The sequence below is a fragment of the Accipiter gentilis genome, chromosome Z (genome assembly GCF_929443795.1).
Source record: "Accipiter gentilis chromosome Z, bAccGen1.1, whole genome shotgun sequence".
Taxonomy (NCBI): domain Eukaryota; kingdom Metazoa; phylum Chordata; class Aves; order Accipitriformes; family Accipitridae; genus Astur; species Astur gentilis.
The window spans coordinates 1698244-1723872 of NC_064919.1; the positions used below are offsets into that span (position 1 = coordinate 1698244).

General features: G+C 40.6%; 1 protein-coding gene across 10 annotated transcripts in view; it reads right to left on the reverse strand.

The window, feature by feature from the left end:
* The window catches only part of CAST (calpastatin), a 65437-nt gene that overhangs the window by 21317 nt on the left and 18491 nt on the right, over positions 1-25629 (reverse strand). For 5 of the 10 annotated variants that reach the window (XM_049795415.1, XM_049795416.1, XM_049795413.1 and 2 more), the window contains exons 4-11: positions 8516-8575; positions 4195-4245; positions 3808-3864; positions 3528-3644; positions 1830-1916; positions 1231-1332; positions 363-443; positions 212-265 (exon numbers count right to left, since the gene is read on the reverse strand). In XM_049795415.1, coding sequence (XP_049651372.1) covers positions 212-265; positions 363-443; positions 1231-1332; positions 1830-1916; positions 3528-3644; positions 3808-3864; positions 4195-4245; positions 8516-8575 — 609 coding nt within the window. Of the gene's footprint in view, positions 1-211; positions 266-362; positions 444-1230; positions 1333-1829; positions 1917-3527; positions 3645-3807; positions 3865-4194; positions 4246-8515; positions 8576-11646; positions 11791-13615; positions 13769-21344; positions 21416-25629 lie in introns of those variants that run through there. The other 5 variants (XM_049795417.1, XM_049795414.1, XM_049795421.1 and 2 more) reach the window with 4 other exon arrangements.

A 25629-nucleotide genomic window follows, 5' to 3' on the forward strand; every position in this document is an offset into this window, starting at 1 on the left:
CTTCAGTCAGTGTCCTGAAAATTCCTACTTCTTTATTAAAAACATCTGTGCCAAGTTCTATTTAGTTTTATCAGTATTTATGTTATCCAGCACCCCACAGCCCTCTCCCACTTCCTGGGATTTTTGGAAGACAAGTAACATTTAAATTTTCCTAGGAATTCAGTGATAACTGGGTTAGTTTCACCTTCCAATATAAAAAAGTAAGTCTTACTTCATCTCGTTCATCTACTTTTGGTGGGACTCCATCTTTGCCATCCCCTTTGCTCTAAAACAAGAATTAATTTCATAGTAAATGGGAAGCAAAAACCATACAATATGAAAGAAAACATGCATGAAGAGTAATTTTTTTTTAACTCACTAACCTTCAACAATTTAACATACTCTGGAGGCAGACTACCTTCCCGTTTACCCATTTCTTCCAAGTATCTTGAAGATATATCTTCCTATGAAAAGAATGCACACGTGAATGTTTTTGTACTCTTGTTTATTGACAGAAATTTCTAATGTAGAGCTATCTACAGTGATGCTTCTAGAAAGAAAATGCAAGGGTTGGCTAGGTCAGAGGGCCAATCCTGGACCATGGCTGTACAGTGTCTTTCAGAACCCAGTGTCACGCACATGCATCCTGACTATCTTCAACAGTGCATGTCATCCAGCAAAACTGCATCTCCATTGCCAGACTCCTTCTGCATTAACATAAGCCATTTCAGAGTCTCAGACCATAAAATGTATGGCTGTACCTAGACTGAATTTTAAATATTTATAAATTCCAAAATTTTTATCACAGCTGAGTACTGCACTGAGGCATTGAGCTTGTAATCTTAATCCTTCATCCGTTCCTCTCCCATTCTAACTCAGAAAAGTATGCATTCTTCCCCAAATTCTCAATGTTTTACTCTTTCTCAAGTAGAAATGAAATCTCCTAGGTTATTTACACTCTCTTATACCTTCATCACCGCCTTTTGTAAATCCACTGGAGACCATGCTTGGAAGTCAGTTCAAAAAACAAAAAACCTTCTTTGTTGACACTTTACTGTTTTCTACTGCAATACATACATAGCTGTATCATTTCTGTATTACTGAAAACAACGCTAAAATGCAACTGTGCAAACTCTATTTTACCTCTTAGCAGACCAAAGCGACAAATACTGGATCAATGTAGGAGTCAGCAAATACAGACATATTTTAGAGATAATGTTCTAAAAAATAAAAATTAAAACTATAAAATACCGTAACTTCCGGACCAGTGTAAACAGGACTAGTAGGCACATCTTCTTCAGGTCCACCAAGGGTATCTATTAGGCTATCTAGTGCCGACTCATCCATACCAGGCTAAAAAGTAAGGAAACCATTACAGATTTTATCATGCTGTACAAAGAAAAAAAATCTGAATCATCTGGTGAATCTGTAGAAGACTCCTGGAAACTAAACCAAAAGCTCTCTTTCAGTAGGACCTGCACTTGCCAAATTTTTCAGTGAGAACTGTTTTTAAACTTGTTCCCCAGTGTCAGTAACAAGATCATTTGTATTGATATACCAGCTGATATACGTTCATACAAACATAACTGAAGATAAAAAGTAATTAATTTTATGGTAGTTTTGGTAAAAGTGATTATAAACAAGTCCTATTTGACAAAACACAAATGACCTGCCACTAGTTTGTTACCTATTCTTTTGGACAGTCCTTCACCACTATACATAACTACTAAGTAGCAATACTTCAGCAGCTACCAATTTATTTTTTCTGACACTGAAGTGTTTCAGAGAGAGAAACACTCTCTGAGACATTTTTATGAGGAAAGCATTTGCCTGGGACTGTGTTTACCAACCTCAGTACTTGACTTATCAGCTGCAGCAACCACACTTGCACCAGCTGTGCCTGCACCAGCCGCTATGGACATCTTCTCAGACTTAGGCTGGAGAAGTAAGAGAAAAATTAAGAGACAGCTTTATTATATGGCCCCATGTTAAAAATTCTAGAGATAAAACAAAGTAAAACAGAGATGTTCAATACTCAAGCATGCATATCTATTGTCCCTCTTCATCTACACTTTGAATAAAAATGATAAGCTCGTTCTGCCTACTGGCCGAGTGGTCTGGGAGTTGAGTAGCTGCAGCTTGCATGATACTGAGCCCAGCCCAAAACATCCAACTCTGAGGCCACACGTATTTTTTTTGACTCAACAGCTGGCTAATGCACCTGCTCCACATCCAGAAGTTTGGGCAGAGCAAGTTATCATCTACCTGCAATACTGTGGAGACATACTCTGCCTCCAGGTGTGATTTTGCTGTGAGAAAGAAAGCATGATATTTTAAGTACTCCACCTCTTTCTTTTACTTTGCCAGTAAAAGAAATCTGCAGTGCAGAAAGACTATGAAGCCCCTTCCAAGTCTCTTTTGAAAGCTTCCATTTACACCCGATAGTTCTCAATACACCATTAACACCAGCAGCAAATACTGCTCAAATACATAGGGTGAAAAGCTGCTTCAGGGAGTTAGGTGCAAGAGCATCACGAATACAAAATGCAGACTTCTGCATTACTGCATTCTCATTTACTGCAAAAGAAGTGGGTTCTAGCAGAGCTGAAGGAGTCCTTCATGTTACTCTGGCCTTGTCACCCAGACACATGTCGACCAGAAGACCAAAAGATATAGATCCTGACTCTACTACACACTTTTGCTCCAGCTTGTCCCTCTGAAATGACCCCTTCCCAACTTCTTCCCCAACCTTTCTCTTCCCACTTTTTTTTCAGAGTCTTGCAGTCTGGGCATATGGGCTGCCCTACTGCAAACGGATAACCCGCTGACCTGCTGCATTTGGAGCCAACATTGCTACTACAAACATGCCTGAAAGTCCACAAGTGAAGGAGCTCCACGATTGCAATGCTCATATAAACCATATATTTGCTTCACTGACCAGACAGTCCCTTCTGCTTACCTTCTGTAGTGAAGGGGCAAGGGAAGAGACTGACAGAGAACCAATTACACCCATGTACCTGCAAGGGACTTGCCATAAGCTTGCATGAATAACAGGGGAGACCCAAACACGTAACACAAGGGAACGGGCCCACAATTGTAATAATCTTAGTATCTCTTGCTTGGCTAACAGCCAGAGTGTGTTGGACAATGAAAACAGATGTACGGAGCAGACAACAAGAGGTGGATGCACATCAGGATCACCAAACAACCAGTACAAACTACTAATACCACCTGGCTGGGCAGCAATATCTGCAGTTGATGCTTATCCATTAATGCTGTCCTGGGTGAGCTGGAAGCGGTATATTCAGGATGTTGTTTAAGTTAATTAGCAGGTAAAGTGTTAAGCTTCTATGTCCCAGATTGTAAACTACCACAAGGTGGTCTGTCATAGACACTTTTAAACACAGGACAGCTTTTAAGCTTTTCTACATTGTGATTTTTGGCGGCTCAGTCTCACTTTACAATATTCAGCATAAGAATCTGTCTTGATGTGGATTTCTAACACCTACAATAACATAATAAAAACTGGATTGCTACTTCTACTATACCTTTGCTGTCTCTATGGAGGTTGTTTGTGGAGGCTGGTCAGCTTGAGTTGTAATTACTTCTCCTTTATTCTTTGGTTTAGGACTTGTTGTCACAGAAGGTGAGGTTTGGCTTTTTGCCTGTGTAGAGATAAACTATTATCATTAGATACTGAAATACTTATAGGCTGGCTTTGTTTGGTCTTGTTTTTTAATTTATTTTTTTTAAATAAAAGAAAGAAAGAAAGAAGAAAAATACCACAAGAAGCCCTCACAAAAAAAAGGGGGAGAGAAATAAACTTACACCACTGGGTTCCTTTTGCATCTCTTCAGATGGCTGTTTATTTTGAGAGTCTGTTGGCTGTCATAAAATAAAAAATTGAGACCATTTACCCTTATCACTATTCAATGCTATGGAACATGATCTACACTAGTTCAAACAACACAAGACATTTAAAGATGGTTAACAGAACACTTCTTGAGCTGTGGTGAAGCAATAAAGCATTCTGACTGTTCCCCTCAAACATTGCATTTCCACACCAGTCAGAAACTAGCTTTTTTGCACACAGGTGTGTTACTAATTACATGGTAGTTCCATGTGGCACAGTAGTAGTAAAGAGTTTAGCCTCTTTTTTCAAAGTTAATTGAAGGCCAAAGTGCAACTTGTGAAAGGAGAAAGGTAAGTATTTACCTTGGTTGACTGGGTGTCTTTTCCAGATTCTATTTTGGTTGTTGGTGTGGACTGAAATATAAGCAACATATATTCAGAGATTAATATGCTTGGTTATTTCTAAAGGGTTGGCTTATATAAAGAAGAATATTGGACAGGCTCACACTTGTGAGCACACATGCCATGTAACTAATATACAGTGCTTTGATCCTGCAGTTTACAACATCCTGGCACAGACCTCTACTCCAGTGATCGAAGAGCACTGAAGCGTGTGCAAACACGCACACAAACTCCTCATATGAAGGATCAAAAAGAGAGGGAAATAAGATATTAAACAAATGTAATGAACAGTTTGATCTACACCTGAAAATTTTCTGCAGCCATGCCACAAAACTGATTCCTGTGATTCACCTCAAGTCAAAGTACAATAAGCAATAAATTACTACTAGTAGAAACATGTAAGAACAATCACTGAAAAATTAAAGAAGAGTTGTATTTTATAAGAAGAAAGAGAAATGAAAATGCCAGCCTCCTCACCATATTTTTTCTTACTATTTTTTCTTGCCATTGCTACTTCAGCTGTGCTATGATTAACACAAAAAGAGGCAATGTGGCTACTGGAAAGTCATCTAGAGATGCCAAAGAGCAGGCTGTTGCCTACTGCCCGAGCGTCAGCAGCTCTGGCCGCTGCACGGCCAGGGGAGCACACGGACTCAGCCAGGGGAGCGTGATTTGATCTGCTAGAACAGCACTGGGTGGTGCACTGAGTACACAGTGGGACATGAAGACCCTGAAGCCTTGGCCCTTTCCCCCACTGGGGCTGGCATCCCTACACCTCCTCTGGAGCCGGCAGGGGACACCAGTGTCGTGTCTCCTTGCGCTCTGTCCACCTGCAGCAGAGAAGTTTTGAACTCTACCTAGGAAATAAGGGGCCAAGGACAGAAGCCTCCCTTATCTCCTCCAACCTAATACACTGAGCATATTTAAAGTTACTAAGAGACAATAGGGGTTTTTTCCCCTGGTAGCCTATTGAAAGTCAGTGAACAACCAAAAAAACCCCCCCAACTATTAGGTAGTAATTTAATTTTTTTCATTGCTTTGTAATGTTTTAATTTCAGCTGCCGAACATTAATTACCATTCAGATATATCCAGCTTCTGTTTGCTAGCTGACCACGTTGAGAGATTTCCTAAATTTGTTTACCATTTGTTATGCAAGTATTCACAATCACTCACTGAACCACAGACACTTGGCTGGGAAATCCTGAACATGCATAAAAATGTAGATGCCCAAGCATAAGCTTGGCAAAGGTCCGAGAGCTGTAGACCGCAGTAAAAAACACAATACCACACACAAGTAAGTCACAACAGGTAAAATATTGATAGAGGGAGGAAGAAAATTTCCCAAAATCCAAAGCAGTGGTGGGAGGGAATGAAAAAAAAAATTAAAGAAAAAAATCACTTGACTACTCAGATTCCCCCCTTGGGATTTTCTCTTGACATCTACCCTGATTAAAACACAGTACTTTTCAGGTTCAGTCATACTTTATATGCTGCCACTTCTGTACAAATTCTTTATGTGCTTTTTGGAAGAAAAGTACACACACCTTTTTTGCAGGACAATAAAATGTATTTACTCGCATTTCTGTCAACACCCAACAACAGCTGTACAGAACATAAATTCAAATCCTCAGCCTATCAAACTAGTTATTAGCAACTGCATGCCTTTTTTAAAAAAAATTATATTGTAAATATGATTTTACTAAATACTTAACGTATTTTTTTGTGTAGGCTATGCATTATTCATTTTCTTGTATGTTTTTTAAAATGTGCAGAATTGCTCATACTGTGAATTTATCTATGACAAAGCTGAAGAATATATGGACTCATATGGACAATGCTTTGATTCAAGACTTGCACACACATGAGGATGCTAAGGCCACATTAAAACATATGATCATGAACACACACATGCTCTCACATACAAACACAAACACATCTATTTAGATATGGGTTTTAGCAATAACAAAGTTCAAATCCAATAAAAAAAATTTATTACCAGCAAGTCAAACCAACAATTTTAGTACGAGACCATACATTCAGTCATCCTTTAAACAGTCAGTTGTGAGCTGTCACAGCCTGAAGCCATAGCATCACTTTACAGCATATGCTGAAATCCTATGGAGGAAAAGATGTTCCACCTCCCCTTCTACTGCCTGCTTCCACCTGCACTATGCCACTATCCGAGAGGCCACATTTTAAACTGACTCCAGAAGCTGAAAATAGCCTGGAAAAGAAAAATATTTTTTAACTAGTTCCCTAGTTTGTGCAACTGCAGTTGCACAAATGCGTGCAAAAGGAAGAAAGCTGAATGGGAATTATTGGGGGGGGGGGGGGGGGGGGGGGGGCGGGCAGGACAGTGGCAGCACCCTGCTTCCTCCATTCCTCCAGCAAAAGCCACAGGGTGCCTGCTCTCCAACCTGGGCCTCCAAGCTTTCCACCTATAGGCTTTGCCTATAAAACAAGAAGTTCCACATTTCTTCCTCTGCTGCAGTAACTCACAGCTTTCTCGGACAGGCATAATACTGAGGGTTAATTTGAGACACAGGATTCACATACACAGAACTGAAAGCTAGAGGAGTCCAGAGCATGTTTAAGAGTAGTTGCACAATAGAGAGATTCTAAGACAAATGAGACATGGTTATAGCAGGCAATCAGGAAAGAGTTGTTAATTTGCAAGAAATTTAGGACTAGAAATGGAAGTGACTCAGCAACCCTATTTCTTTTCAAAGAAGTCTACTGTCAAAATGCATATGTCTTGCTTAATCCAGCAGGAGGAAGACATTAATAATGCAACACACAGTAAAAGAAAACATTAATTGTCTTACACATGCAAATGCAGGACATTGTTTCAAAGGGATTTGTGTTTACCAAGTCTCACAGCGCTGAACTATGCCTCTGCTCTCTCTCTGTCTCATCTTGAAAACTACCAGTTTTAAAGATCTGATCAGAAATTCACCACATTCTTCTGAGTTATTTCAAATTTCAGGTAGGGAAAGACCATAACTATTTTTAGATAGCTGTCTGGGTTAAACCATATGGAGAACAGCAACAGTAACAAACATGATACAAATGAGTTTGCTCACAAATGTAACAGGAAGATGAAACTGGAGACTTGCAGATACCTTCATTTATAAGTAATGATGATCGTGCACAAATGGAAAAAGTTTAATTGTCATCCAGCTCACTGCTACAAGTCTAAGTCTTACATGCATGTATGGAGGAAAAGGGTTTTTGGAAGGTTGAGGGGAGTTTAACAGCTAACTTCAAATACAGAGAAGATGGAGCTAGGCTGTCTCCAGAGATGCATGCTAAAATGACAAGAGGCAACAGATACAAGTTGTAGCAAAGGAACTTTCCATTTGATAAAAGGAAAAAAAAAAAAAAATCATCATAATGAAGGTGACCAAACACCTGAACTGGCTACCCAGAGATGTTGCGCAATCTGCACCTGCAGGTGTTCAAAGTTTGGCTGGCAAGGCCTTGAGCAGTCTGATTTACCTGCAGAGCTGGCTCTGCCTGGACTGGAGGGCTGGACTGGATGATCTCCAGAGGCCTCTACTAACCTCACTACTCTATGTGTTCCTTTATTCATATTTACACAAGGTGCAGGCAGTCCTAACTTTTACCACTGCACAAGTCCCTGCAGGTCTAGTTTGGTATTCAGTATTTTTGTTGGTTTCATTGTGACAATTACGGAAAATGGAAGAGGGAGAGAATCAGTAATCATTTGTTTAAATAATATACGTAAATTCTGTTAGGCAACAGAGGCGTCAGGGAGGATTATGACTCTCTTCTACCACATTCTAAAGTACATGATTGATGACACAGCTTCAACACTAAAGAAGTTCTAGTCATAAGACAAGACAGAACAAGCATAAAGGACAAAGGAAAGGAAGCTGTCAGACAGGCAAAGATATGAGATGAATGAGAAGATGCAATTGTATGTATACTGAAAGCTGAAACTTGCCCTGAATTCTTTGAATATGTGAAAAATTATTAGGTAAATAACCCTGTAATTACACTGGGGGGAGCTATAAACATGTCACAAAGTGTGACTGAGCTAAAATTAGAAATTTTAATTAAAATTTTTCTTATTGCTGTCATAAAATCCTCTGAGTGCATTGTATAGCATTTCTTAGATATTTTTTGAAGAGGAAACTAAGCTGCAGACAAGAAATATGCAAAGTTACGTTACTCAGTATCAAAGTGTTAAAAAAAACCCCTCCATTGCTTCATATATTTGTGCTTAACTGCAAGCATGAGTTTCTCAGAAATTCATACCTTTGTTTCAGATGGCTTCATAATTTGTGTTTTTGATTCATCCGCAGAGGGGGACTGCTGCTGAGAGAAAAAAAAAAGGCAAATTAATTAATTTCACCTTTGTTAGACATACTTCTATTAAGCAAGCATAAGCAACCTGAATTCATTAGTTAATTACAGAATTAATTAGTTAATTACAGAAAATTAGAGTTATGACTTTAGATCTTCCATCTTGCCTGTATTTCTACAATACATGTATGTAGATTTCGACAACATAATGTCCACAGATCTTCTCACAACATTATTTTGTTTCTCTGTCATGTACTGAAAGCAAATTTCATATCAAGGATCAATACAAACTCAAATGCTGCTCTCATACTGAAGCACATATACTTACTGTGCAGGACTTGCCCACATTTCTTTTCTTTACAACAAAAACTGTACTTTCGGATTTACTAGTTTGTCATACAAATTATTTAATACTAAATTAGCAAACTCAAATATTTTGACATAAAAAGGAACAATTAATCTGTATGTAACACACACACTAGTGTTTCTAGATACCATGCGACCCTTTTGGAAAAGCTGCAAATGACACGGTCTGTTTTCCTATCTTCAGTGGTGTTAATCTGAGACCAGCATGTTTTAATTTTGCTGTGACTGTATCAAACTTCAAAGCCTAGAAATGAATATTCTAATTGTGTCATAAATACTTTATGCAGATGTAATACTACCTCTCTACTCCTGCTTCATGTTCCTCTGCTCAAAGCTGTATTTGCCATCTCAATCACAGCAACACATTCACAGTTTACATTTAAATGAACAGCATAAGTTATCAATTTTGCTAGATGTTCTCTTCATGTTTCTCTTCATGCCATTTGCTGTATGAAAACGCATTGTCTGAATGAACTCAGAAGCCGTGTTACTATTCCATACCTAGGGTGACTTCTTACTTCCACATGGAAAATTTTCTCATTTCCGTAACTTTTCATAGTACAAGCCTTTCCCAACAATAAGATAAAAGTTGTACAGAATTTAAAAGGTACATTATGATGATGACAGCACGCTGTCCCCGCCAGCGTATCTGGTATCTTGCACACCTTAGTAAGAGGTTTGACTACTCTAAGTATGTACTAGAGAGAATATGCAATTGTCACACTACAGAAATATAAGCAAATGATATCTGCTTCCATATATGTATATATATATAGACTAAGTAATAGACGGGAACTTTTGTATAGGTGGAGACATACACAGGATGTACAGAGCCTCCTACATCAGGACAGGGAACAAAAGGTTTTGAACAACCTTTTTATGTATTTCCACTACCACCACCAGGTAATCTGTAGGCAACACCGTATTTTTCTTAATTTGCTCTTTAATAGTTTTTCCTTTCTTTTTCTTTCTTCTGCATGAAATTAATCTGAATTCCTTCTACATGACTAAGAAGTAGGTATCTGTTCTACACCTTCACATTAGTCACCCTAGTCCCTGTCCATTTAATAAAAACACATTTACCTGAGCCCTTCTCCCTGCCTCTGCTCAGAAAACTCCTACCAAACCATTTTTCTTAAAATACACTGAAAAACTCTCTCAATTTCCAGCACAGCAGCACCACTACAACCTGCAGAGATTAGTGAAAACCTCCCAAAGAAACCAGCTGCTGCTTCTTTCTAGCCTGTCCAGCTGGATGGCAGTAACTAGCAGAAACTAAGAGATGAGGAGTTTAAATGCTTGTGGAGGAAGTGTAGTTTGGGGATAGAAAACAGTTTAATGCATGGCTACTGATTAGTGGCTATGGAGGATGCCAAGCCACCCTCCCTGTAAACACTCAGGGTTGATTCGGGGAAACAAAACCCCGTCCTGGGAAGCTGGAGGGGGGAAGAGGGAAGGGCACCCTCTGGCAGACCACCTTTATGGGAGCAGGCACTGCTGCACCACTGTGACTGTCTGGCTCCCTCGGGGGCATGGTGTGCCTCGCTTCATTTACAGCACTTTTTGCCTGAATTCTGCAATATTCAAGGCCTCCGATTTTCCACTCTCCCCCAAAAGAGCCAATACAACAAAGAAGGGGGCCCTTGTCCTTCCAAGCCCTTTAGCACGCGGGGTCTGCGACCACGCTGACTCTCACATACTGACAGAGAAGCTGCCAAGGTCCAACCCCTCATTTGGTAGACACCACACTGCCTGTCAACACCAGCCTGACTCTGGGGGGACTGGTTTTCCTCTTCTGAGGGCTGTGTGCCATGGCCAGCCATGCCCAGCTGTTAACCTGCTGCATGTGCTGCAGGCCAACAGTCGGAGCACAGAAGGGGCAAAGCAACACACAAGACGTGTGTCAGGCGTGGAGGTAAATATTAAAAAGCTGCCTAGCAACCAGCATAATAACTGCCTGACGCACAGCTCCCGCTGCGGCTGTCCCGGCCGGGCACACCCTGCTTGCACCCACGGGTGGCAAACCCCTGCCGCAGCCTGGGCCAAACACCCCCTCGCAAAAGGGCTACGCTGCCAAATAGAAAAGCAAGAACGGGGAGAGTTCGACTCGCCTCGGAGGCTGGGTCTCGGCAGAGAAAGCCAAGCAGGTGCTCCCACAGAGAGAGGAAATTTTTTGTTGTGCACCGGAGGGCAGAGCTGACAGCAGATGGAAAAACGAGCGTCACCGGTGCTCTGACGCCTGTTCCTCCAGCGGCTGCACCCCCATGGGTCCTGCCCGGACAGAGGTACGGGTGGTGGAGGATGCCATGCCAACCCCGGTCCTCACCCACGGGGAAGGTCCCCTGCAAGCGAAGGGGCAGCCGGGGGTCCCAGCCTGGGGGACCGCTGCTGCACGGCTCTTCAGAAAGGGACAGGAGGCAAAACCCACGGCAAAGCATCCAGGACCACACAGAGCTCACCAGCAGGGAACACATGGAGGTGCTGCCTGCAGAGGAACCCACTGACAGCACGAGATCCCCATGACCAGCACGGAAGTGGCTCAGAGAAGAGGTTACAGGTTAACACTGGTTAAGTGAAGACTGGTACCTGTTAATTACCCAAACCTGCTAGCAGGTCTGACAGGCAGCATGACGGCCACGGGGTCACAGCCCGTGCTCTCACCAGCCCACTTGGCAGGCAGGACAAGCACAGACAGACAGACAAGCACAGGAACTGACCAACGGATCTCAGGTGCTCTTGTCCATGAGTTAGAGGATGGCTTTCCAGGAAGGGCAGATGAAGACACCTGGGATCTAATTTGGTAAGAGAAGGAATGCCCTTAGAAACTCATTTTTCAAATTAGTGGGACAGTCTTCATGCTACTGTTGAGAGAGAACAGTCACAAAAGCCAAAAAGTGGGTTAGTAAAGTAAAACAAAACAAAAAAGCCTACCAAAAATCGGCTATCTAGCCTCACTGCATGTACCTCAGAAATCTGGAAGCAAAAGGGAAAGTGCAACAGGAGAAGAAAAAGAAAGTAAAGGTGACAAACATCAAAAGAAAATAAGTTTAACTGTTCAGAGAATTGGATGCAAACATCCTCAGGAAAAAGAAAACAGCAGGTGAATAAATCTGCGAGAGCTCTCGGTTACAGAAAGCTGAAAATCACTGAAACCACTCTATATGCAATGTAGCAAGAGCTATCGTCAACTAAAACTATAAATTTTGGAAATTCATGGAGAAGATTAATCAGACTGAGGAAGGTCATTGCCCAACCTTAGAAAGGAGCACAACACAGCAATCGGCTACTTTCAAAAACAGAAGAGATACTGAAAACGTTTACCAAGCAAACAATACAGACACATTTAGATGATAACAAAAGAATAAGTAAGTATCAACAGATTCCTCAAGAATAAAGCAGATAAAGACAACGCAAGACTCAATACACTTAAACATGGAAATAAGCCTGGCGGATAAGAACAAATGGACCTCCAGAGGAGGACATCCTGTCACTGCAACTTCTGACAGTACTTGAGGTGACATTTGCTCGAATGAAACAGGGAAGTAAGTGTGTAACACTGGGTTACCATCTTGCTTTCAGCCAGCTTCCAGCCTGAATGTTTCAGGGAGTTCCTGAAGGGACCTCCAACAGGCTGGTGGTAGGTTGAAGGAGATCAGATGCAACAACACAAAAACCCAAAAGCTAAGCAGGCAGCAATACTGCCAAAAACACATAAGGTCACAATGCCACAGGCCGAGATACTCTTGCCAAAAACAACCAAGGAAAGAGGAATCAGAGTTAAAAATCTGTTACTGTGACAACATAAATATAAATGTGAAACACAGGAATAACTTTCCATCGTTTTGGCTTGAGCTTCTCTAGGTCAAGTGCTAGGACAGTTTTGGCCATCACACTGCAATACAGATGAATGAAGAAAGATCTGAGGACAGGTTTAGGGGAAAAAAAAGAAAAAAATTATGTGAGGGGCTTAGTGACAGAAAAAGCCAGTCAGCACCTGATGTTTTGTCCTCTGGGCAGGGGGCCAAGAAAACAGGAAGAGAAGAAGAAAGTGGCTTACTCTATAGCAAAGAATCTCTCAAGTGAGAGCTCAAAGATCTTCCTTCCTGTGAGAAGAGTCACTCCGTGGCAGAGGCTACCTCAATGAACCGGGCACTTCCAGCCATTGCAGCCTTTGGCACAGCTTATGTAAATATTTACTGAGTGATCTAGCTGTATTCAGTCTAGGACACAGGACTGAAGAGCCACCTGAGTACTCTTTTGGGCTTACATACCTTACATATGAATGAGTTGGGATTGCTTCTCAGGCTTAAAGCTAACATCAACTTTATTATTTCAGCATTACTAACTTACAGGGTTACTTCAATACAGCTGTGTAATGCAAGGCAAAACCTAATCTGCCTGACTATGAATGGTTGCTTCTTTACATGAATGCATCTGTTCCTAAGCTTTAATTAATAGTGTTTGTAAGACATAGGCAGCGATTGCTCTTTAGAGAACTGTGGTGAAAAATAATGGATTATTTCACTTAAGTGTAAAGTACTACTCCATAGAAACTCACAGAATGGTTTGGGGTGGAAGGGACCTTAAAGATCATCTAGTTCCAGCCCCCTGCCATGGGCCGGGACACCTTCCACTAGACCAGGTTGCTCAAAGCCCACTTGAGCTGTTACAGGTTAAATCTCTCACTTGCTTTGATGGCGCGTGGTAATGGCTACGCAACCCTCTCCCCATCAGACACTCAAAGGCTGTCAGCAGGCAGAAGGTAGGGCAAGGATGGCACTCAGAGGCCATTCCAGCATCTCACGGTGTACTTCATGACACTGTGAGCAAAGCAATGCACAGTCTTCCAAAAACATCCATGCTGAAGAATCAATACTGCGATCCATGCCATAAACACAATTCCAGTAATTTTCCATTCAGCCAAGTGGAGCTGCAAGACACAATCTGAGGTAAGATCTCTCTGTGTGTATATGTACAAATATATATATAAAAATATATAAACATATATATTTAAAGCTACACGGCAGCTAAGATATGCAGTGATTTAAAACTGGAAAAAAATGTAGCACTGATACTACCTCTTTATATAAATTTTATTATTACAGTACCTATAATAGCCGAGTTAAAAATTACAAATTTGAGTGTTTATGTGTCATTTTCCATCCCAAGTAATTCCAGAAATCCCCAATTATTTTGTAATTACTGTTCTTATACATAGTTCCGCTATTAAGTTGTTAAGAAAAACAACACCTTTTTAAGAGAAAGATAAAAAACCCCCACACAACCAACACAAAAATCTTCTTTCCCAGATTTCAGGCTCTCAGTTAATTTTTTGGAGGTTTAATATTAAAAATTTAATGAAATGGAATAGCAAGATGCAGGTTTTCAGTTAGTACCTGTATATTATTCAGACACTGGTATATATACATGAAACATTTGTACTATATATGCCGGTATGTTGTCCTGTTGTAGTCTGGGTAATTTATATAGTTTAGCATTGAGAGTATTTTATGTGGAAATGCTGCTGAATAGTTGTCTGAATAGTTGCCCAATACTATTTTGCAATCTGATTTTAGCTAAAATGTAAACTAAGCAAAGCCATATGTTGGTTAATGCCTAGGTCATAGTGACACTGCTTGATTTAGGATGACCATTAATCAGTAGCTTCACTGTGTAGGCCTCGTTACTTTGTCTAAATAATGCATGCTTTGCTAAGGACTATACCCTCAAAGAGGAACTGAAGACTGATAAGAAGGAAACATCCTGCTCCAGAAGGCATCAAAGGCCGGATGATTGCCAAAGAAGCATGAACTGGGGGAAAAGTAAAGGCAGCAGGGGGAGATAGCAACCACTGACTTAATTCCAGGCTGGAAGAACTTGCCCCACACACCTGCAAGGAGCATGCTTGCTAATTTACAAAGCAAGCAAGGCTAATTGACACATAACTAACTGTCGTGGTTTAACCCCAGCCAGCAACTAAGCACCATGCAGACGCTCACTCACTTCCCCCCCTACCCAGTGGGATGGGGGAAGAGAATCAGGGGGAAAAAAGTAAAACTCATGGGTTGAGAAAAGAACAGTTTAATAGAACAGAAAGGAAGAAATAATAACAATAATAAAATGACAATGATAACAAAAGAATTGCAATATACAAAACAAGTGATGCACAATGCAATTGCTCACCACTCGCCGACCGATGCCCAGTCAGTTCCCGAGCAGCTATCTGCACCCTGTCCCCAGCGAACTACCCCCAGTCTATATACTGGGCATGACATCACATAGTATGGAAGACCCCTTTGGCCAGTTTGTGTCCTGGCTGTGTCCCCTCCCAACTTCTTGTGCCCCTCCAGCCTTCTTGCTGGCTGGCCATGAGGAGCTGAAAAATCCCTGACTTTAGACTAAACATTACTCAGCAACAACTAAAAACTTCAGTGTGTTATCAACATTTTTCTCATCCTAAAGCCAAAACATAGCACTATACTAGCTACTAGAAATAAAATTAACTCTCTCCCAGCCGAAACCAGGAAACTAATCAATAGTAGATGAGATGGCGACTACTAACCAATGAATGTAAATTTAGGCAGGTTTTTACTAATCATGTAACAGGACAAATACATTGCAGTTCTTTGATGTGGTGTGCTAGCTTTGTGGAACTATCTCCTAGCACCCATCTTAGCGCAAACAAGAAATAAATAAATATATTGGCTGTGTGTAAGATTGGCTTATTGCATACCAGGTACCAAACCCCACTTGTGGGACAACACTGTTGTGATGAGTTTATTTGTAGAAGTAATCAACATGATTTCTTTCCTGAACAATTTACACAGTGATTTCTAATGACTTTGCCACATGTGACTACCAGCATGCCTCTTTCATTTCTAAAGCCTATTATCACTGTTGAAATTCACAAACGCTGCATGTCATAAACAAAGCCTAGTGCCCATGCCAGCTACTGAGAGGGGGTTGAAAAAAAAAATCCTTGGAGGACGGTTATTTTTTCTGTAGCTGAATTGTAATTAAACCCAAAATTCTTTGCTAGTGTTGTTACTGTGAATTCACTGAGCTCATTGCAGCTGTAACTTAGCAAAGCCCCCCAGCGTTGCACTGGTTGCCATAAAGCAAACCATACCAAACAGGATTTTTATATGTAAGCATGGAGATTCATTTCAATAGTTTGTTGAATTCATGTTTCTGTGCTTCAGTTCTTCAGTACCCATGATTTTAAATATCTATCTTAAAAAAACCCAAAGCAACAACAAAAAAAACCCTATCTCTAGGGGTGCTTCCTATGCTTTTAACATCCATAAACTCAGCTGGCGTGAAAATAACCTAAAAATATGTTAAAACTATTACTATAATAATAGTTTAAATTTCCACAACTTGTCAAAGATAACAACAACAGTAATTTTAGAGATAAACTGACTCCTCCGTAGAGCTAAGAAACTTGGAAATAGTATTATTCTTTCCCAATATGCACTCTCAGTTCAGAGCAAACGTGAAGAAGAAAATGAAGTGGAGCTAAAGTACATTCATCTGCCAAGGACAGGTAAGTTTGCTAGGCATCAAAATGAAACTGCACCATGACTGGAGAAGGGCCGGTGTGCGAGATGAGTGGCTGGAGGACTACGCACAGAACTCAACCATCAGGAGAGCCTCATCGCGACATCATTCCTGTCTGAAGCGCGATGTCTGGAGCGCTCCTGGAGTGGCTTTGCTATCTGACAACCTTCAACCTTCACACATGCTCTCCTCCTAAATGACAGTAAAACTAGTAACAAATAGTAGCATTATGTTGGTGCTTCTTTTCCAGCTCAGAAAATTGACTGTTAATAATTCAGAGACAAAACCCAAAGACCACTGGTAACACAGGACCATGCCTCTCTGCAAAACTCAATTCAAAAGATGATCAGGGTTACTATGGTGGAAAAGATTAACCCTGAAATTTCCTTCTTTTGCAATTTTTTCACCACACTGAATAAGTATTTGCAAGAAATATTAATCTATACCCAGAAGCAAGATCAGCCACCATTTAGAGATGATAAAAAAGCACATCGGAAATAAACCCATTTTCTCATGAAATAAAAACAGGACAAATTTTTTAAAGAGACTGGTTTGAACCAAGAAATTGAAAAGCCAATTAGCTCATGAAGCATTTTTGCAGCCTCGAGTGCTGCTAAATTTATTGACAATTGCAAAATATTGACCCAGACAACTTCTGTAACACAGATTGACACTGTTTTCTTCTATTTTGATTCCTAAAATAAAATTCCTGCCATTTTGGCAGAGAAGATAAACTTGGCAATATTTAATCACTGAATTTTACGTATCAGATGAGGCTGATTAACCATACTACTCAAATTTAAAGTACTAGGTTTTTAAGCAGTGTTTTTTGAGATAACTTACTTGTATTTGAATTTGGTCACACTAAATCAAGCATTACCAAGCACAATCTGAATAAGATCAGTATTATATTTACCACAGTGTAAAACAAGGCTTCATACCACCTAGAAACTAACTGATCTCCTGAACAACCTTTAGGTTAGAAGTCTGTTTTAAGATTTCTGGATTCCAGCAACCTATGCTAAGTCCAAAGCTTGATACTGGTATGTTTGCTTTTCTTCATTTTAATCACTATTAAGTCACTATTAAGACTCTGAAACAGTTTTATGCTTGAACAAAAAGCAATCGAGGGCAGTGAATGACAACTGACTTTAAATAATTTTTGTACCCTTTGACTCTTTCCTTAAACTTCCAACACCTCAGTTTATGCTTACTTATACACAGGAAGTCAGGGGTATGGAGAAAAATTTCAAACCATCCCACACCTGACTGCAAGAAGCACTACACATTCCATACTATCTCCTACTGTGTCTAATGCTTTCGCAGTTTTTTTGTTTGGTTGTTTACTTCATTTGGAAGCAGAGGAATAGAGTTTGCTAGTTGGTCACACAGCATGCACAATACCTAAACACAAAGAACCTTTACATACACACAGTTCAGTTTGTGGCCCAAAGAAATTATTTAGACTTAAGTATGGAGCATGGCTACTGCTCTCTAACCTTTACTATACAAGGGCAACTTCTCCTTAATATCCTTTCATAATTATTGCAACTGATCTGGAAAGAAAGCCAGTATATGCCAAGCAGGGTAACAGAGTTCATCTGCTGCCTTCAGATTCTGCGCGTCTGCAGACAGACCACCACTTTAATATCACTTGCTAAACACTCCTTGTTTCTTTTAAATGGAGTGAAAAGCAAAGACGGCAAGAAAGCTCTGGTTTTGTATCCAGATTATACCTCTCCAGAATCAAACAGAGGCTATGTTTCACTTGAAAAGTTTTTCAACTCACATTATCAGGCAAATAAAAGCATTTTATTTTCAAACCTACTTTTCATTGTCAAAGATGTTCATTTTATTGTCATTTTCATGAAGAGTGATCTCAGTATTTCCACTTGATCACAGAATGGGTTACCTAACTTGAAATTCCCATCAACTATGCATGGAAAATAGAAAAGCCACACTTTTGAGCATCAGGTAAAACTCCTCACTGGGCATGTAGAGAGAGATGTCATGAAAAGAGTTCTGACATCAATAATTTGTTTTGAACTCCTCATTCTTATTTCTCCTTAAAATGAGGTCTTCGATTACCTCCTTTTGGAAACTTCCTGTTGCCATCACAATACATTCTCCAAGTTGGCACATACTGAAATTTCATTTTCATTCAGTCATATTCAAATATTAGAAGCAGCGCACCAGCACTGTTACCACTCTTCTCAGGTTCTCACTCTGCACAACAGAGATTACAGTAACATACGCACTGGTCACTGCACCAGAGGTCTCCTTTTTTGTAGATAGTTCAAAAAAAACTCTTTTCAGTTCTACGTCCTGCAGAAGGTTAGTATTTAGCTGTAATTACTACAGCTAACTGCTTCCATTTCTGCATGTTTTAAACACCAGAACGTTCCAAAGCTATCTGCAGCACCAAACTGCAAGCTGATAAGAAAACACCAGGAAAACACGCGATTAGGTGCCAGCTACATGCCACACAGAGCTGCTGAGCTCAGCTAGGATTTGTGTCACTTGGTCTGTAGTATCACCAAGGGTCAGCATGCAAAGCCCTTCTCATCAGAGCTGGAATAGAAATAGGGAATTGCAAACAAAACCAGTGTTCTTTAAAGAGGGTTTTGAAAAGATAGAAATGTTATATAAAAGAGGACTTCATCTTAAGACAGAAGGTCTCTGAAGTTATAAGCTTGGTTATTTGTAATACAATAATCAAACTATGCAATATTTAAAATGGGGAGTTGGCAGTCACAAGAGCTAGTGAGTGATACTCTGAGTTAGAAACTGGATTTTTCACCCCCAGGATGCAGAAACAAATTATTCATGAAGCCATGAAGCCACATGAACACATTGTCACAGTGGTGTTGGCTATGAAAACGAACAGAAAATAAGATAGGAGGGTAAACAAAAATCACCAGGTCAAGGAATTTTAATAGAATTTTGTTTTTAAAATATAATCTAAAGATAACATTGCATAACCTTCGGGTGTATTGTTGGATTTTGTTCTTAGATAATTTTAGGAAAACTCAACATTGTTTTACTATTTCCGCTTTAAAAGAGCCAGACTGGGCATTTCTTACTTCAGTACTGGCTCTTAACTCAGCATCTCTCAAAATTGCTTCAGAAGGGCTCTCTGCATGCTCTGGAGAAATAAGCACATCCTTGTTCCATTAAAAAAATGTAAAATCTCCACCTTCGTGAGGCCTTGTCCTGCCTCACAGAGGCTTCATTCCTAGGGATCAAAAATGTGGGTTTTCTAGTTGGTTCAAGTGCTTCTACTAAGCAAAGCATAAAGGCAGGCACAGAGCTGACTTTTTCCAGAACAAGGAAGGTTTCTGAGCCTTAAAGAGCTCCTGAGGGGCTCACAAGGCCACCAACCTGCCTGCATCCCTACAAGGTTCTTCCTTTGGCAGAAGAGACTCTGGACAAAGTCCCAGGCTTTTGTGAGTGCAGGTTTTCCTCCCTCAGGAAAACAAAGAGCAGAAATTATGAGAATGAACACACTGGAGACCAACTCACTGCAAAGGCAGTTCCTTTAATTTCTGAAGACGAAGGTTTCTCATCTACCCCCATTCCCAGTCCTCCAACAGCCACCACCTTCAGGGCAACACAGCTTTGCCTAGATTTCAAACTGGGAGTGTCTGCTTAAGGTGCAAAGCTCCAGAACTAAAGCTGTAAGAAACACTGGCCAAGGAACTCCAAGATCAGCAGCAGAATTTTCTGCGAGCTCTACATACCCCACATATCTAATCACTCCTGTAAAAAAAACCCCCAAACACAAAAACTAAAAAAGCACCACTTTACACAAAAGTCTGACAGTAGCAAATATATTTGTCTAGAAAAGAAAATGTCTTACATTGAAGAAATTATTATCCAGAATGTTTTATATCAATTTAAAAAAATACAGCATTGAGAAAACTTGTCAAAAGAAGATAACAGATAAAGAATTCAGCAGAGGTGTCTGCAACGTTTAAGAGCCCTGTGTTAGCTAACACACTATTTTCACTTTCTCTGAAGAAAGAAAGATAAGAAATAAGTATACTGGCAACAATAATCAAATAGTAGCCTAACCAAAGCAACACCTGTCTATCTAATTTCTACTACTACAGAAAGAACAATAATACACAATTTATTGAAAAGTATTATTTTTCCCATGTTTGTTGTATCTGGTATTTTAGCATCTTTTGGGTATCAATATAATAACTCCTCTTGTCAACATGTTACTGATACCTAAGCACGCTTCAACAAAGAAGCTGCTCTTACAGATCCCCACACCCTGACTACGCAATATTCTGTACGTGTCATAAGCATACCAAGCTCTGCATTTGTATGCCAAAAAACTGATACGGGTTTTTGAAGCGAGAACAGTGTGGGCTATGAGAAAAAAAAACCCCAAACCAAAAGAAAACCACCCAAGCCCCAAACAAAAATATAAATGATATAAATACAGAATAACTCAGGCAGCACTGCTCTTCCTCGTCTCTCTCTTCTCTGAGACTGCTTATGTCACGTAAACTACTAGTTGTGTAACGTGTAAAACATGCAGTCTTACACAGCGTCTAAAAAGACAGTTCCCAACACGCTAAAATAATTTTAGAAGCCAATTCACTGCACACAGCTAGCTCTGGAGCGCTTCAAGCCTGCCGATGTCAGGATCGCATCTTAAGCCCTGGAAGTCAGCAGCTCGTGTTCTTTCTTTCAAGCCCGCAAAATTCCCAGAAAAGGGGGAAGAAGAAAAAAAAAAAAAAAAGAAAAAAAAAGAAAGAAACAGAGGACTGCAACAGGCGTGTCCTGCAACAGGCCTACAGCCGAGGCGGCGGGGAAGCAAAGCCAGCAGCCACAGCCGACTTACTTGGTGCGTTCCGCTCGCAGCACGAACCTCGGGACAGGGCTGCTTTTCCGCTGCGGTTTCGGTTCGCGGCCCGGCCCTCGGCGAACCGGTGTGCCCGAACGGCTGCCGCCCGCCCCAAGCAGGCACGGCCGGGGTCCCGCCTCCGGCCCAGCCCGCAGCCTGGGCGGGAAACCGAACCGCCGGGTGCGGGCCCTCCGCCCCGCCCCGATCCCCTCACAGGCCGCTGCGAGGCGAGGCTGAGGAAAAACCCGCCTCCCGCTTCTGAGGGCGCTGGTGCTGGTAGGGGGCTGGAGCGGGCTCCCCCTGCCACCGCCAGCACCACCAGACGGGGCAGCCGCCGAGCCGACGGCACAAAACAGGGACGAAATGCCGGCCAGGATGGCGCGGTTCGGGGAGGGAGCTACGGTTGGCTTCCAGAAAGCGGTATTCGTTCTTCCGCCTCCTCAGTTCGTAGCACGGGGGCTGAGGGAAGGAACCGGCTCGGCTCCCCTCAGCAGACTGGTATTTTTAGTGGAAGTTTATGGGGCACCCCCTCCGTGAATTCGGACTGACGGTCCAACTTCCCCCGAGTGCACAAATACTATTAATCACGAGAAACCGAGATGGCTGGACTAGCTAGCGCTACTGAAACCTGGCTGATTAGGACTATTTTTAAGTGTAACAAACCCAAATAATTTATGTGAGTTTCCAAGTTAAAACGTGCTTCCGGAAACACCAGTAGTGACCCGCTCTTGAATATTTTTATTTATTTTTTTTCCTCTAGAAGCAAATTCTCAGTACCTGTAGTATAGGACGCGGGGGGTGTTAAGGGTTTTTGTTAAGGAAAAAGCCCTGCCACCACTAACAAACCCTTCAACCATTTTTTCGTAACAGCCTCTATGCTGCCGTTTATCTCAAGGGAACAAGAAAAAAAAGTCTGCCCTAGAAGGGAAGTAGAAAGGGGAAAACACCCAAAGATGCGACACAGACTGATGAGGAAAATAACAAAATTTTTGAGTGAAGTACAGATATTTTTTGTGTGTGTGTGAAATGATTTTATTATTTTGACCATTGCATAGCTTTACACCTGGCAACTTTTGCAGTAGTCTCCGTATCAGAGGCTTCTTTTACAGCCCTACTTTTCAAACATGAAGATGACCTCGGGTGACGGACGCCACATCCCGTAACACTACACAAAGCCAGCTATTCCAAGCAGGAGGCAGCTTCTGTACTCCTACAGCTTCCAATTTTTAATGTTGTGGTCTATTTTTAGTGTGCCTCTGCTACCAAGAAAACCAGCACTGCTCTCTGCACTGACACAGTTCTCGTGATTTTCACATGCAGGACTACGTGGTGACAACAGCTCCGAGGGCAGCTTGTAGGAACGGCCCCATGATTTGCCACGGTCTTTCTGCAAAACACCTATAAATTGGGGATCTGTGTGCCATGACACACATCTACTCTAAGGAGAACATGAAAAGGAAGTTCTCAGCCCTTTAAAATATTTTCCTGAATAACCTCAAAATTTAGAGATAGCCTTTCCAACCTTCACAATATGAGTGGTGACACAGGAATAAATTCATGCATTTCCATGGACATTCCCAAACAGTACTGTGACTTCAGATGCCTTCTACTCAAAAATATCTTCCTTCACAACAAAGTGCCTGTGCAAAACTCACAAAATAAAAATTGAGTGACAGTTAAGTAAGGTATGTAGCAGAACCCCCACCTTCACCCCCCCCTGCAAATACACTGACAGTAGGAATCACTTTTGATCATAATCTAGATAACCTTGTGACAGAATTTCCAGTCTGCTGCAGAAATAGTAGGGACTTCACTCAAAGATATTTAGTAATTACTCTTTTTTTTCTTGTTGTTTCCCTGTTTATTGCACAAGAAAGCAGATTGAATCCCCCTTTAAAACTGTGTTAATTTGGATGCCAGCTGAAAGTAACTAACCTTAAATTTCTTAAATCATTAAGATCAAGAAGCTTCTTCTGAAAATATTCAAGATCAGTCAAGTCTGAAACAAATACAATTCTTACTGAATTTCCACTGTTGTTGATTTCTTCCAGCACTGCTTCAATAAATTGTCCATTAAAGGAATATGGACAAAGATTCTCACTTCACTAAGCTATAGCAGCCAGCAACAAAAAGAAAATTACTCATTAAGAACTCATTAAGACCAATTCCAAAAATCTGCTACATAAAAAGCAGCAAAACTTCATTTGATATCAAATCGAATTACCATAAGAACACAAAGATACAAGGAAGATAGCTGGATCCAGCTGTGTTCAAATATTAGTGCCTTCTATTAGTAGCTATGATTGAACATCAAGCTAGAAATTGGCTTTCCTCTTGGCTATGGAACTGGCAAAAACAATTTAAAAGGCTGTAAAAGAACACACAGCAGCACTTCCAGAGTACCTTCTGCAGAGGAAGAAGGTTAGTTCAGTGTTTCCTCTTCACTGCTGCCTGCTAATAATGGTAGCAATGACCTCCTGGTTTGTGCACCTTGGCAGTTCAAGTATACATGGAAAAGACTCCTCATGAGCAACCAGTAAATATTCCTGATGATCATAACCTTACTTGAATCTGACTTTTCATGCCATTTATCTGACAGGGTACTAGTACAAGGCACACGTTTACTGAAAACACCCTGGTACAAAGTAACAGTCAAACAGGACTTCACATCAAAAAGAAAAGACAGACTTGTGACAGACAGAAGTCAGAACATCTGTTTCGGTTAACTATCTTTAAATTATTCATTTACATTTGTGTCATACAGAGACTGGGCACATCGAGGTTGCTGATTAAACTTCCTAGGTGCCCTTAACACAGAGAACACAAAAGCCGTACCGCTATAAAAAAAGAGGAGACAAGATTCCTTATACCACATGGACACATATGCAGCTGAATAAAATCCCTGTAAGTCAACACTGAGCAGAAGCTGTGAGTAAATACTATCTGCAACGCCAGGAACTTAAGAGTGAAATAATAAAGAGCACAGGCATAAAATTACGACACAAAGAGAATGGCAGTTCAGATACACAGCGCAACGAAAACGAAGCCAGACAGGTAAGTGCTTGCTCTTAGGATTAGTCCACACTACAGGATAGCATCACAGGAAAATTAAGCTACCCACATATTAGCCAGGCATTAAGCAATGACAAACATTCATCACGCAAGTTCCCATATCTTAAACTCAGAAATACAGGCGACCCAAGCAGAATGCAAGCCATCAGTTATTATTACATACTAACTGAAAGAAAAATTACTTAGGCCATAATAGAGGCATCAACACCCCCTTTGGCTATTCAATTTAGATCAAGTAATTTCACCACAGGGTAAGAGTAGGTTAAAAAAATAACAGCTCTATCTGGAGCAACTTAACTGCCCCACCTCACCCGCCTCTTCAAAGAGGTTAGAAATTTGTCTGGGATAAGGTACATTAGTGAAAAATATTATTGACTCACAAAATGATTATGGAATCAAAAGAGATTTTGCATGCAGGACAGATTAAAGCTACATCAGGGAAAAAATTAAAAGGAAGAAACAGCAGTCCCAAAGTTGTCTAAAAACTGGTGGAATATCTTTGATTGCATTAAAAGATCTGATCTACTTTTTCAGCAAAAGAGAGAAGGCTGCCTTGCCTTTTCAAGAAATACTTCCTTTCCTGTAAAATTCCTGTTAAAAAAAAAAAAAACCTGCAAAATTTTTCTTTAGAATAGGTATTTTTAGAGACAAAAAGAAGGGCAGAAAAGAATACAGCTAGCCAAATGGCTTAAAAAAAATATATGGGTGGCACAAACTGCAAGAACAGAGCAACAAATCTCTGAGTTCTGCTCTACTTTAAGTAAGGCCACAGGATCACAGGAGATTGTTAAAAGTTATAATTAAGAGAAGGTTTAGCCTAACTGAAGAAAGGTAGTCATAGCCAGGTGGGAACTAAAAAGGTTAAACTTAAAATAGCTATTGATTAAGAGTCAGTATTAGACAGTATGAGGTAAGTATTTTCATAGTACATAATCTTTACTAATAAATATTTTGGAATGTCACAGAAGCTGGAGAAGCACCAAGTACTGAATTAAAACACATAGCCTAAGTTGCCATAACCTAATATAAACCAATTCCCGACAATTGCATTACATCACATTTTTTTCATGACAGTACCTTCCAGTTCTTACGCTTAATACTGTCACTGGAAATTGTACCTTGCACACTTAATGTAAAAGATAGGCTTATAATAGAATACCTACAGAAAAAAAAGACTTAAAGATGTGTTAGTTAGCAAATTAGATGTAAG